Genomic DNA, 15,463 nt, shown 5'->3' with positions numbered 1-15,463 from the left:
GAGCAATTGGAGCGGTTGTCGGTGAAAGAACGATGGGAGCATCTTCGGGCAAAATGACGTAATGGAAGTGATTTTTTGACAAGAGGCGGGTGGCTTCATTCAAAGGTTGGTAAATCTGTTGCAAGACTGTAGACGATGAGCTGGTCCGGCTTTGCATGTTACTGGTTTTCGGCTCCATCTGTCCTCTTTCGGCTTCTGTCAAACTGCTGTCGTCCCACCACCAATTCTTCGTTATTGGCCACTTCGTGAGGCCGGGGTATCACTGTGGAAGCAGTAGTGGGATCGAACGTCATTGGAAATTTCTTGGGTGACCACCAATAGATAGGGTAACGACGATCGATATTATTGATAAGAGTAGCAATACAGATCTGCAATGAGATGGATAACACCACAATGCCAATGTAGTACCATTTCATGGCCACCGCCGTATCTTGTACCACCGCAATCAGGGCTGTGGCTCCCCCAGGCGGATGCACCGTCTTAGTGACTTGCATAACAACCAACGTCAATGCCATCGCTGTGGCTCCGGCAACCCACATAACAGCATGCTCTTGACCCTCAGATACCCAATCTTTGGGTACTTGGGTAAACAATTGAGAGATAATCACGCCCACCAAGGCACCGAAAAAATGCCCAAAAAAGGCGTTGCGCGGTTGCCCCAAAGGTGAATCAATCGCACCATACAACAGCACCGCCGATGCACCCTATACCAATGGTGGAATGAGTCGGCCATTGCATCTCATCATGCCGTTTTATTTCATGGACTTACAAAACTGCCAATAATGACGGGCGTTTTATGGATCTGGAACTGGGCACCACATGCAAACACCACTTCCAAGATTATGATGCCAACCCACGCTCCGCAGGAATGACCAGAGACACACTCGCCATAATGGCAATATGCGTGGCTTATATGTAGGCTTGCGATAACCAAGGAAATGGGCTATAGGATATGGTAACGAAGCGAGAGTAAACATGGATCAATCAACAAAAATTACTAAGCGGCGGAACAGTTTTTTTTTATCCAGAGAAACATAACAAAAAGTTGGTCTCATTGGCCAAAAATGTGGAATATATTAAGTCTTTTTTTTGATTTTCTGGAAATCAAGCGAGTCATGTCATTGTGCGTAAATTTTTTTTATATATATACATATGCATGTGTGGATGGTGTGCTTTTCGCTTGGTTTTTTTACTCTATTGAGGATCACCCCTTTTTTTTCGGTGTGTGTGTTTCTTCACGCATGCACGGCGGAAGACCGACGGCTCTGATCATGATGGCGTGCTTTCTCCAATTCGTCTTGTTTGTGTTCATCCAGGGTTTCAAGCATGGCTTCAGCTTCCTTGACAAGCGCTCTTCTTTGACGTCGGATGTTCTCGTTCCCCTCGGACTGCACGGCGTCCAATTTAAACATACATCGCATGATCTCGTCCTCGCATCCCAAAATGCTCGATTGTTCGCCGTCGTGGCCGTCAATAACAAGGTGCCATGCGATTTCTGGAACTGAAGCGGAGCCCCCGATAACTGGTGTTCGTATTTCACCCTGATACCATCCAACTCTTCCTTTAGTTTTTTCAATTGACCAAAACGTTCATCGTTTTCTTGCTCGTCTGCTTCCTCGTTTGCTGGTGGATTTTCTTTTGTAAGTGGTTCGATAGGACTCACTTGGTCGTCTTGACGCTGCTGAGCCGCAATTTCATGGACACGTTGAGCTTCGTTCTCAAGCTCTTCCGCTTCTTTAGCCTCAAGCGATGCGATTCCTTGTCTGATTTCTTTCATCGGCGAGGGTTCCGCGGCGGTAACAACATGCTGTGGTGCAAAGTCGGGAATATCGAGTTGCTTGGAAGGGCTGGGTTCTTCCTTTTCTTCGGGACCACCCACGATGTGAGGATCATCGGCGGCCCAAATACCCGATGGTTTGGGTTCATCGCTTTCTTCAGCATTCACGGGCACAGCCACCAATTCGTTGAGTAAATCTTTCAAGGTCATGACGTGACTATCCACTGGCGGTAATGCTTTAATTGTATCCTCTTTTGGTTCCTCCTCGCTTTCCTCTTCTTCGACTCGCGGAGATTCTTCCTTTTCCGGTGCTTCCTGTTTCGGGACTTCCGTTTGTGGAGCAGTTTCGTTGCATGTCTTTTCGTCTCTCAGCTGCTCATGCTCCGGGGCCAAGAAAGCGGATCGCGGTGTTTCATTTTCCGGAACGTATTCATCAGAGTTTTCGTCTCGTTGGGCTTGTTGCTCAGCAATGTAATTCCAAAGATCGCCGTACGACTGCTGTTCTTCCTCGCTGTCCTCTTCTTTCGGTTCATGCTGGTCTTGTTCTTGCTGTTCAGTCACCAGTGTATCATCGACCTGCCCAAAGACCGTTTTAAGAAGTGAAGCCAGACGTTGGGAACGATAATCTAGGAATTCCGGATCTTCTTCCTCAGACGAGTCGGCATTCGTGGCGGCGGGTTTTTGACCTGTAGCTTCTCGATTGGCTACGTATTGCCGCCAAAACGCATTGGCTCGCTGACGTTCAATGGCCGCAGCGAGACACTGGCGATAGAACCGTTCTTCTTCTTCCTGTTGAACGGCACGGATAAGCGCCCTTTGTCTATAATTTGCGAGACATCGCTCAATTTGACGGCATTTTTCCCGTCGATAATTTTCTTTGAGAAGTCTCAGATTCTCGATGGCTTGCTGCAGCCGGGCTTGTTCGCGCCTTGCTCTCCATGAATCCGGCGATGCATAAGGGTGCATGTGCTGATGATTATAATGAGCGTGACCAGCGTGGTGATGCGGATGATGAGGCTGATGATGATGGTACTGCTGCTGACGTTGCGCTTGCTCGTACCGAAGCAAAGCCTGCAGTTGGAGGTAATCATCCAACGACAGCGTTCTTTGAAGGACAGAAACTCCTGGACGAACAAGAAGTCCTACGGTTGAATGATCGAAATACATTGAGAGAAAGTAACAAAAGAATGATAGAAAAAGATAGAACAATAGAGGGTAAAGGTGTCTAAAAAAAAGTCCAGTTATGCGTGATTTTTTTTTTTGCTTGGCTGGGATTGAAAACCTAATTCATCCCATACGATCAAACCGGGCCAATGCGTGTTTTCTTACGTCATGTTTCTTTCTGTTTTTAGACAATCTGCTGGACTTTAGAAAATATTTGTTAGTCCATTCACAGGATATCCCAGTGGGAACTGGCTTCACAAGATAACAAAAGCGCGTGCAGATAATATGTTCAAAAGCTGGTTACCAATGAAGGAATGCAGTTATATGGTTTTTTTTTGGTAAAAACCGATAAACTAGAGTGAAGTATTCTCCTTTGCGTTGGTCAAAAATGATGGATGCGATCATTGGATATGTAGTTATTTTACCTCACTGTACGATCCGGATTTCTATATCCAGTCGCGCGAAAGGAAACAAAAAGTTCACACCTCATCCTGCTAGTCGCTGAATATTTAGCTGCCTTACCTCTGGAAAGTTCGAAAAAGTTTCCTTCAGTCGTTCTGCGACGAAGTAAGGAAAAAGTTAAAGCAAGCATTCCAGAATTAATAATATCGCGAACTACTTTGTTTGACGTTGTAAAACAACATTGCAATCTATTAGTCTGAGGCTAAGTGATTTAAAGTTAGGCATTCACACAATTGCTTAATTTAAGGTAGTATATTCTCGCTCTTTCAAAGATGGATAAGTCTTGAAAGGCAGGCACTATAAGAGAGCCCTAATTCCATGGAATCAAGATCATTGATATAAAAATAAGGTAATTTGCCTTGCGAATGTCTTTTATATGTTTGCCACGCATGCTGTCAGTGTACTTGCCAGCGAGCCTTTGATGTCAAGCGTAATCCAGCCAATGAATGAAAAACCGTCATCTTCCAAAGGGTTGTTTTCGACACCTTCAATTTTCATTGTTTTCGACAGCTCAACTGGCTTTTTTTTCTGTTATGTCAAACAAGATACACTTTTTCCTCTTTACTCGGTGTCTCACAGATTCTCCCCGTTGTTTGTACGTCACTAACTAACTCGGCCACGGTAATCTCTTTTATTTTTGATATAAAAACGTTACTTTTGAGTCAATGAGTTTTTTTTTTTTTTTTCCATTGGTGGTAAGCGCTCTTGAGGCTGACATGTTGAATAATTACTGAAGTAACCTTGGCGGCGCCACCATAAAAGCAAGCTTTCCAGTTGATCTTGTCATCAACTCCTTCCTTGTATGCTTGAACGTATTGCCAATTTCTTGCGTTGGCGTTGTTCGACTCATGGTCGTTTTTGTATGTAACCTCCGGCGAAGGTGACGTCGGGCTCATGCATTACCGCTTGCATGTTCGAACGTATGTCATTACTTCGTGCAGCCAGTCTAAAGTTCGCTTTTTGGCGTCTGAGTTATCGACGTCCTCGTCAGGATGACTGCTGCCTCGTTATATCGTGATGCGATCATGGCCAGCAATCGTCAATGGCGTTGGGTCCTAATCCAAACCATGAGAAGAATCAGTGAAAGTAAACTGAATTCTAATAGTCCCGAGAAAAACTTGCTGAACCGATCCGTTCCTGGACGGTTGGTGAAGGGGAACGGGAAAAGAACGGATCGGTTGGCCAAGGGTAATCGAAAAAATCGTACAAGGTGTTGACAACACCCTCTTGATACTTGTGCTGAAACGCACCTTGGTCAAGGTGTCTTTGACTTTGGTCCAAGTGGACTTGCAATGCGCAGAGACGGGCCCTGTTCCCAAGTCCTCCAGACTGTCCCGTGCGCGGCGAACATGTTTTCAGTGGTACGTCACCGTTGAAGATTCGCTCCGAGACGGTTGACGAAACGTGGAAGAAAAAACAGTGCCAAGGTGTTGATATCAACACCTTACCACTGGGACGGACAAACACACCTTGATCAAGGTGTGTTTGACCTTGGTCCAAGTGGACTCGCGGTGCACTGATCACCGGGGGGGCAGAGACGGACCCTGTTCTCAGGTCCTCCAGACTGCCCGGAGGGGTGGCGAGCATGTTTTCCGTAGTAGATCGCCGTCAAAAGAAGAGAAATAGAAACTCGCTTCACATCCAAGCGAGGGAAGGCTTCATGCGGCGGTTCTTCGCAGTCGAGTGGCGGCTACGAGCACGATGGTAGCTATCATGCTGGTAACAAAAGGGAGCGCCAGTAGTAGGGGAAGTCCTCTTAAAGTACAGGAAGCCAACATGCCTCAAGACCGGGAGTTAGTTTACAACTTTGTCCGCTCCCTTCGTACGCCCATCAAGGTCAAGGGGTGTGAACTCTTGAGACCCATCTCTATGCAGCTTTCCGACTGGATTGACGAGCAGGTGCACCGCAAGCTCACTTGGACCAAGGTCGACGAGAAGGGGTTCGATTAGATGGCGGTACTTTGACCAAGGTGTGCTTCTCGTGCAAGTACCAAGAAGGTCATTGTCGACACCGTATATTTGATTTCCTTCATCCTTCGCCACCGTCCGGGAACAGACCTGAGGAGCAAGCTTGTGTTGCAGTGCGAAGAAGCGAAGAAAATATACTTATCGGAGTAATCGTTGGTGAGTTAAAAAATATCATATATATCATCTTTTAATGTTTAAAAATTGCATATCATTATTTAGTTTTTCTAATTTTGATTTTCTTCTCGGCACTATTAGAATTCAGTGTATACTCACTGGTTCTGGTTCTGGTTCTTCCCATCGTTCGGATTAGGACAAGGCACCATTGACGAATATTGAACAAGATCTACTGAATGGCCATATGGATTGAAGTACAATGTTGTTATGCCGCCGACAGCTCAAAAACCTGCCACGCGTCCTCATCGAGGTGCGAGGTGCAAGATGTTGTCGATAACAACTTCTTGTACTGTGTTTCCCGTTACTGGGAGGAAATTGCGACCGAGTATGGCGTGGCACCGATCGTTCTGGTGATTGCCATACATGAATGCAGCCGCCGGTCTTGGTCATTCAGATGCGACACTGCGCCTGACAATGGGCGTTTTCCGTTATTTTCGCAACTTGCCGCCAATGCGGCGTGAACGATGGTCGGATTTTGTGGTTTGGCAGTTCATGGCGTGCCGACTTTTTGCAGTTGGGCACTTGTGCCCGACGTGGTCAGCTGCGGGACGCCCAAAACGTTTGTGAATGCTTTCCAGGGGGAACACCGGCAAGCGTTCAACAGTTTTCGGTTGATGTTGATCGCCCTCGACCAAATGGATGACATTCTTCTTCTGGCCATATGTGGTGTCGGGAGCGTCGGCTAGGCCCGACGATGATTCTGCTTTGTCCCTCTTGTCTGCTCTGGACGATAAGCAACGAAGCTCAAATCAAAGCCTCTTTTTCGCAAGTCGCCGTGCTATCCGTGGGCAGATAAATGTTCCTTTCAATTTCTTGAAAAAGCGCGTATGGATAAAACACTGTTGGACCCGGTTGTTGCGCTTTGCTCATTCTTCGGTGAACAAAAACAATCATTGGCCGAACACGCCCACCATAATGACCCGACGATTAAGCAGTTGTACTGCATCGCGGAACGGATCTTCAATTATCAAGTTACGGCTGATCACGTATTAGCTACTTGCTACGTGTAATCGATGATGCAGAATCACGGTAGGACAAGGCCATTGGCATGCTGGGCGAAGACACTGACGATGCCAACACAAAAAAGAGGACGATCGATTATTTAAAAGGAAGGAATGGCCATGTTGAGAACATGCAAGCGCCAGTGCATCGACTCATCAGCATCAGCATCATCCCCTTGCCAGAGTCTGCCACTTGCTCTGCCTGCGATACAAGAGACCCGTCACCGCAATTGCCAGACGAGGATATTAGAAACTGGCAATTTATTGAACAATAGCTGGAAGAAATCAGCAATGATGAAAAGAACTGGCAAGCTTGTTTCAGTGATGGCTGCTGAAAAAGCTGCTTCAATACACGTTAGCATTTGGAGTGCTTACCACCACTGGAAAACAGCAACTGGTTCACAAAAAATACTTACGTATCAAAAATAAAAGAAAAGTGTAATCCTAACGAAAAAGGTTATGTTCTTGGGTGACATCCTTCATGTTCCAAAAACACCATGTTGTTTGTTGCCTTCGCACCCTGTACTTCTGGTTTTATCTGTGGCGACGGCCAATGAGAAGCCGTCATTTTCCCGAAGAAACGAAAAATAGCGGTTTTTTGTTGTCACAAGCTGTCCTTTCAGAGGTTTCTATACTTTACTTTTAGACTTGAGATGATAGGAGAAGAGAGGATAAATGCTTCCTCAGAGTGCAAATTGCGACGATCATGAGGTTGGAACGTGAGGGAGAAGTCCAGTTGCCAAGCTTAACAACGTCATCCAGAGCGATGCCTCGGCGGCGGTCAGGGCCGAAGCGATAGATCGTATAGTGACTTAGCGTTCGGAGGTAGATAGGCGAATGAGTTTCCGGAGTCAACACTGATTGTTGGCTACATAGACTGGTTTATTGGGGTGATAAAAGTTGATAAAAGTTGATAAACAAGGTATCCGAAAGTCGACGTTAAGCTAGTGGTAATGTTGCAGTTGTTGAAAGGCGCGTACGGGACAAAGGGTGGCGTCGTGGTGCGGATGGACGAGGAATGGTTTGATGATCCAGTGCCCCTTTCTGCGCTCTTTAGGTGTGACCACTACAAAGGTGAGAATATTGCCGGAAGATATTTTAGTGGACGTCAACGAAATATGTTGGAGTTCGGAGGATCGTAGGAAGGTAGCCATGGTAATCAAGAAGAGAATCTTGGGTTGCGGCTGAGATAGAGTGCAATGTGTGTTTAAAGATATACCACTCAAATAGCGCAAGGTATTGCTCAAATCAATAGACGGGCGATGGATGGGGAGCGGTAGCGCCGCGGAAGCAAGTGATGTTATCAAATCATTGACGCGAGTGTCAAATAACTAGAGAGTATGGTTGCTGATGAAGAAGAGGTACCGCCTCCCTCCAGACTTTGATCGTACTCAGTTGATCGTGCCAGTGCTGTGAATAAATGAAAAAAATTAGCGAGATCGGCACCTGAAAGTCGGAAAAGAGGATAGGATGATCGTGGGCCCAGGCCAGGAAAGCGAATCGAGCAGGAAGGTCAGCAACGTTGGTGACGTTAAATAGAGCGGCTTGGCACTCAAGCGTTGCTGTGCTATTGGAGAGAGATCGGAAAGTTCTATCGCTGACAGAGAGTAGCCACACGGAGAGTCTCGAGGTCTTGTGGTGAAGCGGCCACGCAGTCATCGGGCTGGTGCACTGAATGTGGCGATGATCGAAGTACTGTGGGGTTGCAGTGGCCAGGCGAAGGAGAAGTGGACGAGATAGGGCGGATTCCCAGCCCAGAGTCACCAGGGTCACCAGAGTCACCGGAGGAAGTATTGCGCGGACAATCTTGTGCAGGATTATGTGATCAAGTTCCAAGCTTGTAATTGCAGGGATACGCGGTTTTCGTCATCCGAGTTGGGAAGCATAGTACCTTGTAAGGCTACGAGATCGAGAGCTTCTTCACGTAGGAATGCACGAATAAGGATTGTGTGATTTAGCTACTCCTTTGCAGAGACAGCGGCAATCGAGAGACCCAATAAGTAGACTCATTATTGAGAGTGTGGGGTAGAAGAAGGGTGGATGGACGAGGCTTCCTCACCCTCATCCTCATCCATGATGGTATCAGCACCGTCGTGACTGGGAATGTATCTTCATCTTTATTAGCATTATATTTGCTGGTATCTAGGTTAAGAATTGTCACAGGAACAGTGTGTTGTATATTGGTTGAGACTTGAGTACGGTGAAACTGTTTTATTCTCGAAAGAGATCATCTCGACAATATCTTGCGGTAAAGAATATATATCGGGATCGGGATTTAATATACAAATGATGTGTCAATACTTTGTGTCTCTAATCTGCTTCAACCGAGGTAATTCTTCTGTAGTGGCATATGTAAGCCCTATCTATACAATACAGTGGAAGCGCCGTCAGACGTCGCTTCCTTCAGTTGCGTGTTGAGTGAAATCAGAGTGCCTTGATTAGTTGGGAGAGTCGCTAGAACGGCGAGCTACATTAAGTGACGGAGATCCATCACTGTGAGAATTTATAGAAGACAAGTTGGCCTGAGCAGAGTTGTCGGTCGATGATCCTGAAGCACTTGAATCTGGTTGGTTGACCAGTAGCCGGTCCAGCAAGTTGCTGTTGACACGGCGGGGTCCGTAACCTGCAGGCTGATTTTCTTTTTTGATCGTGGGAACGGAAGGCGTAGTTTCCTTCGTTTCAGAAGTGGAACTTGTGTTGTTGCGATGCTTTTTGGGGCAGAGCGTCGCAGGATTGGGGGAGGGCAAGCGACAGCAATGTGGCAGCTGTAATCTCTTGTCTTGTCCTGTCTTGTCTTATTCCTGTCCTGTGAAAGCACTAAACACCTTTTTGTTCCTGTCGCTTTCTTGTTTTATGCGTTTTCACCCTGTCACCCTCCAGTATTGTCCGTACTCTTAGATGGTGTGGTGGTTGATCGGCTGGCTTGCTCGCTATCGATGCTAGCAGTGATGGATTCGCGAAGACCCATTGGTTGCTGCCATAAAAAAGACCACCGAGCGATTGTTGTCGTCTTCTAAAAATCACTGTAGTCGACAACAACGCACAATTCTGTACCGGTAACTAATGAACGAAGAATGTCAACATGCACTTATTCGTTGCTTCTATGAATAATGACGGCTTCTTATTGGCTGCTGCTAAAAAAGCACCCAGAAGATTGAACAGCTGTATTTTTAAATATCGAGAGCAATTTTCAGCGTGGTTTTTTTAGCACCAGCCAATGGGAAGCCGTCATTATTCATAAAAGCAATGATACGGGTATGTGGCTGGCGATTAAAGAAGAACGAAAATAGGGATCGGGGAATGAGTGGTAAGCGATAAAGCCCGCGGTACAGATATGATCAAGGTAAAATAAAACAGTGAAGGTCGTTGCACGGTTTCCGCCTTCCCGCAAAAATATACGATCAGTACCGTTCTGATAATACTCCTTATTGCCGTTCTGATACTGCAATCCAAGTATATTTCCGTGACAGTCAAAGTCGATATAATGTTAGAAATAGGGTCGTCAATAAGTCTGCTGTCAGCACGAAATAAACGTAAGGCCCCCAAAAAAATAGATCTCAAAGAAGAGTCGATTTATTCACAATGCACGATCAATTCGATTTAAGCTAAAATTTACATTCGCAAATTCCGGGCCGCATGCCGGACAGCCAACTCCGGACCAATATTTTAAATGCCGACCGGAACATCCACAACAGGCCGCATCAGCAACGAATAAGTGCATGTTGACGCTCTTCGTTTCATTAGTTTCCGGTACAGAATTGTGCGTTGTTGTCGAAACATATTTTCATTGGCTTGCGCATCTTCAATTCTTGTTTTGACCGGCAGCCAATGTAGATCCGCCATTTCAAAAAAAACCAAAAGAACAGGAGTTTAAAACAAATCGACAACAACAACTAAAACACTTGTTGTCGATTTTTTTTTTTTGTTGTCGATTTTTTTTAAACTCCTGTTCTTTTGGTTTTTTCAAAATGGCGGATTTTCATTGACTGTCGCCTTTTTAACTTTTGTTTTTTTGCCACTGGCAACCAATGTAAATCCGCCATTTTGAAAAAACCAAAAGAACAGGAGTTTAAAAAAATCGACAACAAAAAAAAAAAATCGACAACAAGTGTTTTAGTTGTTGTTGTCGATTTGTTTTAATCTGTTCTTTTGGTTTTTTCAAAATGGCGGAACAGACAAAAAAAAAAAAAAAACGACAACAAGTGTTTGTTGTTGTTGTCGATTTGTTTAAACTCCTGTTCTTTTGGTTTTTTCAAAATGGCGGATTTACATTGGTTGCCAGTGGCAAAAAAACAAAAGTTAAAAAGGCGACAGTCAATGAAAATCCGCCATTTTGAAAAAAACCAAAAGAACAGGAGTTTAAAAAAAATCGACAACAAAAAAAACACAAAAAGAACAGAAGTTTAAAACAAATCGAAACAACAAAACAACAACAAAACACTTGTTGTCGATTTTCTTTTTTGTTGTCGATTTTTTTTAAACTCCTGTTCTTTTGGTTTTTTCAAAATGGCGGATTTTCATTGACTGTCGCCTTTTTAACTTTTGTTTTTTTGCCACTGGCAACCAATGTAAATCCGCCATTTTGAAAAAACCAAAAGAACAGGAGTTTAAAACAAATCGACAACAACAACAAAACACTTGTTGTCGATTTTTTTTTTTTGTTGTCGATTTTTTTTAAACTCCTGTTCTTTTGGTTTTTTCAAAATGGCGGATTTTCATTGACTGTCGCCTTTTTAACTTTTGTTTTTTTGCCACTGGCAACCAATGTAAATCCGCCATTTTGAAAAAACCAAAAGAACAGGAGTTTAAAACAAATCGACAACAACAACTAAAACACTTGTTGTCGATTTTTTTTTTTTGTTGTCGATTTTTTTTAAACTCCTGTTCTTTTGGTTTTTTCAAAATGGCGGATTTACATTGGTTGCCAGTGGCAAAAAAACAAAAGTTAAAAAGGCGACAGTCAATGAAAATCCGCCATTTTGAAAAAACCAAAAGAACAGGAGTTTAAAAAAAATCGACAACAAAAAAAAAAAATCGACAACAAGTGTTTTAGTTGTTGTTGTCGATTTGTTTTAAACTCCTGTTCTTTTGGTTTTTTTTGAAATGGCGGATCTACATTGGCTGCCGGTCAAAACAAGAATTGAAGATGCGCAAGCCAATGAAAATATGTTTCGACAACAACGCACAATTCTGTACCGGAAACTAATGAAACGAAGAGCGTCAACATGCACTTATTCGTTGCTGATGCGGCCTGTTGTGGATGTTCCGGTCGGCATTTAAAATATTGGTCCGGAGTTGGCTGTCCGGCATGCGGCCCGGAATTTGCGAATGTAAATTTTAGCTTAAATCGAATTGATCGTGCATTGTGAATAAATCGACTCTTCTTTGAGATCTATTTTTTTGGGGGCCTTACGTTTATTTCGTGCTGACAGCAGACTTATTGACGACCCTATTTCTAACATTATATCGACTTTGACTGTCACGGAAATATACTTGGATTGCAGTATCAGAACGGCAATAAGGAGTATTATCAGAACGGTACTGATCGTATATTTTTGCGGGAAGGCGGAAACCGTGCAACGACCTTCACTGTTTTATTTTACCTTGATCATATCTGTACCGCGGGCTTTATCGCTTACCACTCATTCCCCGATCCCTATTTTCGTTCTTCTTTAATCGCCAGCCACATACCCGTATCATTGCTTTTATGAATAATGACGGCTTCCCATTGGCTGGTGCTAAAAAAACCACGCTGAAAATTGCTCTCGATATTTAAAAATACAGCTGTTCAATCTTCTGGGTGCTTTTTTAGCAGCAGCCAATAAGAAGCCGTCATTATTCATAGAAGCAACGAATAAGTGCATGTTGACATTCTTCGTTTCATTAGTTACCGGTACAGAATTGTGCGTTGTTGTCGACTACAGTGATTTTTAGAAGACGACAACAATCGCTCGGTGGTCTTTTTTATGGCAGCAACCAATGGGTCTTCGCGAATCCATCACTGCTAGCATCGATAGCGAGCAAGCCAGCCGATCAACCACCACACCATCTAAGAGTACGGACAATACTGGAGGGTGACAGGGTGAAAACGCATAAAACAAGAAAGCGACAGGAACAAAAAGGTGTTTAGTGCTTTCACAGGACAGGAATAAGACAAGACAGGACAAGACAAGAGATTACAGCTGCCACATTGCTGTCGCTTGCCCTCCCCCAATCCTGCGACGCTCTGCCCCAAAAAGCATCGCAACAACACAAGTTCCACTTCTGAAACGAAGGAAACTACGCCTTCCGTTCCCACGATCAAAAAAGAAAATCAGCCTGCAGGTTACGGACCCCGCCGTGTCAACAGCAACTTGCTGGACCGGCTACTGGTCAACCAACCAGATTCAAGTGCTTCAGGATCATCGACCGACAACTCTGCTCAGGCCAACTTGTCTTCTATAAATTCTCACAGTGATGGATCTCCGTCACTTAATGTAGCTCGCCGTTCTAGCGACTCTCCCAACTAATCAAGGCACTCTGATTTCACTCAACACGCAACTGAAGGAAGCGACGTCTGACGGCGCTTCCACTGTATTGTATAGATAGGGCTTACATATGCCACTACAGAAGAATTACCTCGGTTGAAGCAGATTAGAGACACAAAGTATTGACACATCATTTGTATATTAAATCCCGATCCCGATATATATTCTTTACCGCAAGATATTGTCGAGATGATCTCTTTCGAGAATAAAACAGTTTCACCGTACTCAAGTCTCAACCAATATACAACACACTGTTCCTGTGACAATTCTTAACCTAGATACCAGCAAATATAATGCTAATAAAGATGAAGATTACATTCCCAGTCACGACGGTGCTGATACCATCATGGATGAGGATGAGGGTGAGGAAGCCTCGTCCATCCACCCTTCTTCTACCCCACACTCTCAATAATGAGTCTACTTATTGGGTCTCTCGATTGCCGCTGTCTCTGCAAAGGAGTAGCTAAATCACACAATCCTTATTCGTGCATTCCTACGTGAAGAAGCTCTCGATCTCGTAGCCTTACAAGGTACTATGCTTCCCAACTCGGATGACGAAAACCGCGTATCCCTGCAATTACAAGCTTGGAACTTGATCACATAATTCCTGCACAAGATTGTCCGCGCAATACTTCCTCCGGTGACTCTGGTGACCCTGGTGACTCTGGGCTGGGAATCCGCCCTATCTCGTCCACTTCTCCTTCGCCTGGCCACTGCAACCCCACAGTACTTCGATCATCGCCACATTCAGTGCACCAGCCCGATGACTGCGTGGCGCTTCACCACAAGACCTCGAGACTCTCCGTGTGGCTACTCTCTGTCAGCGATAGAACTTTCCGATCTCTCTCCAATAGCACAGCAACGCTTGAGTGCCAAGCCGCTCTATTTAACGGTCACCAACGTTGCTGACCTTCCTGCTCGATTCGCTTTCCTGGCCTGGGCCCACGATCATCCTATCCTTTTTCCGACTTTCAGGTGCCGATCTCGCTAATTTTTTTCATTATTCACAGCACTGGGCACGATCAACTGAGTACGATCAAAGTCTGGAGGGAGGCGGTACCTCTTTTCATCAGCAACCATACTCTCTAGTTATTTGACACTCGCGTCAATGATTTGATAACATCACTTGCTTCCGCGGCGCTACCGTCCCATCCATCGCCCGTCTATTGATTTGAGCAATACCTTGCGCTATTTGAGTGGTATATCTTTAAACACACATTGCACTCTATCTCAGCCGCAACCCAAGATTCTCTTCTTGATTACCATGGCTACCTTCCTACGATCCTCCGAACTCCAACATATTTCGTTGACGTCCACTAAATATCTTCCGGCAATATTCTCACCTTGTAGTGGTCACACCTAAAGAGCGCAGAAAGGGGCACTGGATCATCAAACATTCCTCGTCCATCCGCACCACGACGCCACCCTTTGTCCCGTACGCGCCTTTCACAACTGCAACATTACCACTAGCTTAACGTCGACTTCGGATACCTTGTTTATCAACTTTTATCAACTTTTATCACCCCAATAAACCAGTCTATGTAGCCAACAATCAGTTGTTGACTCCGGAAACTCATTCGCCTATCTACCTCCGAACGCTAAGTCACTATACGATCTATCGCTTCGGCCCTGACCGCCGCCGAGGCATCGCTCTGGATGACGTTGTTAAGCTTGGCAACTGGACTTCTCCCTCCACGTTCCAACCTCATGATCGTCGCAATTTGCACTCTGAGGAAGCATTTATCCTCTCTTCTCCTATCATCTCAAGTCTAAAAGTAAAGTATAGAAACCTCTGAAAGGACAGCTTGTGACAACAAAAACCGCTATTTTTCGTTTCTTCGGGAAAATGACGGCTTCTCATTGGCCGTCGCCACAGATAAAAACCAGAAGTACAGGGTGCGAAGGCAACAAACAACATGGTGTTTTTGGAACATGAAGGATGTCACCCAAGAACATAACCTTTTTCGTTAGGATTACACTTTTCTTTTATTTTTGATACGTAAGTATTTTTTGTGAACCAGTTGCTGTTTTTCCAGTGGTGGTAAGCACTCCAAATGCTAACGTGTATTGAAGCAGCTTTTTCAGCAGCCATCACTGAAACAAGCTTGCCAGTTCTTTTCATCATTGCTGATTTCTTCCAGCTATTGTTCAATAAATTGCCAGTTTCTAATATCCTCGTCTGGCAATTGCGGTGACGGGTCTCTTGTATCGCAGGCAGAGCAAGTGGCAGACTCTGGCAAGGGGATGATGCTGATGCTGATGAGTCGATGCACTGGCGCTTGCATGTTCTCAACATGGCCATTCCTTCCTTTTAAATAATCGATCGTCCTCTTTTTTGTGTTGGCATCGTCAGTGTCTTCGCCCAGCATGCCAATGGCCTTGTCCTACCG

The 15,463-nt window shown here is 44.9% G+C and overlaps 7 protein-coding genes across 7 annotated transcripts; 2 read left to right on the top strand and 5 right to left on the bottom strand.

Moving 5' to 3' along the window:
- Positions 1-158: 158 nt before the first annotated feature.
- Positions 159-977, bottom strand: BYT42DRAFT_596222 (HPP family-domain-containing protein; the record flags this gene model as incomplete). The annotated part of the gene is made up of 3 exons (XM_051570927.1): positions 159-704; positions 770-831; positions 854-977. The coding sequence occupies 3 exons, from the start codon at positions 975-977 to the stop codon at positions 159-161; spliced, it is 732 nt and encodes a 243-aa protein (XP_051418046.1).
- Positions 978-1,235: 258 nt separating this feature from the next.
- On the bottom strand, positions 1,236-2,944 carry BYT42DRAFT_619009 (uncharacterized protein; the record flags this gene model as incomplete). The annotated part of the gene is made up of 2 exons (XM_051572349.1): positions 1,236-1,388; positions 1,415-2,944. 2 exons carry the CDS (start codon positions 2,942-2,944, stop codon positions 1,236-1,238), a joined length of 1,683 nt encoding a protein of 560 aa, XP_051418045.1.
- Positions 2,945-4,426: 1,482 nt separating this feature from the next.
- BYT42DRAFT_649474 (uncharacterized protein) lies at positions 4,427-5,215 on the bottom strand (the record flags this gene model as incomplete). The annotated part of the gene is made up of 2 exons (XM_051572771.1): positions 4,531-5,215; positions 4,427-4,458 (listed from the first exon to the last, which is right to left on the bottom strand). The coding sequence occupies exons 1-2, from the start codon at positions 4,988-4,990 to the stop codon at positions 4,427-4,429; spliced, it is 492 nt and encodes a 163-aa protein (XP_051418044.1). The 5' UTR covers positions 4,991-5,215.
- BYT42DRAFT_619007 (uncharacterized protein) lies at positions 5,180-5,738 on the top strand (the record flags this gene model as incomplete). The annotated part of the gene is made up of 3 exons (XM_051572348.1): positions 5,180-5,249; positions 5,303-5,517; positions 5,682-5,738. The coding sequence occupies 3 exons, from the start codon at positions 5,180-5,182 to the stop codon at positions 5,736-5,738; spliced, it is 342 nt and encodes a 113-aa protein (XP_051418043.1).
- A 1,588-nt stretch (positions 5,739-7,326) lies between these two features.
- On the bottom strand, positions 7,327-7,868 carry BYT42DRAFT_541515 (uncharacterized protein). Its single transcript, XM_051565557.1, has one exon. It carries the CDS (start codon positions 7,698-7,700, stop codon positions 7,491-7,493), a length of 210 nt encoding a protein of 69 aa, XP_051418042.1. The 5' UTR covers positions 7,701-7,868; the 3' UTR covers positions 7,327-7,490.
- A 1,116-nt stretch (positions 7,869-8,984) lies between these two features.
- On the bottom strand, positions 8,985-9,514 carry BYT42DRAFT_550434 (uncharacterized protein; the record flags this gene model as incomplete). The annotated part of the gene is made up of 2 exons (XM_051566133.1): positions 8,985-9,331; positions 9,439-9,514. 2 exons carry the CDS (start codon positions 9,512-9,514, stop codon positions 8,985-8,987), a joined length of 423 nt encoding a protein of 140 aa, XP_051418041.1.
- A 5,199-nt stretch (positions 9,515-14,713) lies between these two features.
- Positions 14,714-14,869, top strand: BYT42DRAFT_630155 (uncharacterized protein; the record flags this gene model as incomplete). Its single annotated transcript, XM_051572440.1, has 1 exon — positions 14,714-14,869. A coding segment is annotated over one exon (156 nt), but the record flags the coding sequence as incomplete, so codon positions are not given.
- Between the last annotated feature and the right edge of the window lie 594 nt (positions 14,870-15,463).

The sequence above is a fragment of the Radiomyces spectabilis genome (genome assembly GCF_025331425.1).
Source record: "Radiomyces spectabilis strain NRRL 2753 chromosome Unknown BYT42scaffold_22, whole genome shotgun sequence".
Classification (NCBI taxonomy): Eukaryota; Fungi; Mucoromycota; class Mucoromycetes; order Mucorales; family Radiomycetaceae; genus Radiomyces; species Radiomyces spectabilis.
The sequence above is the reverse complement of the archived record's forward strand: the minus strand, read 5'-3'. Positions and strand labels throughout refer to the sequence as shown.

What these genes read in the sequence shown, in the direction of transcription:
- BYT42DRAFT_541515 (XM_051565557.1), bottom strand. Translation starts at nt 7,700, where the DNA reads ATGGCTACCTTCCTACGATCCTCCGAACTCCAACATATTTCGTTGACG.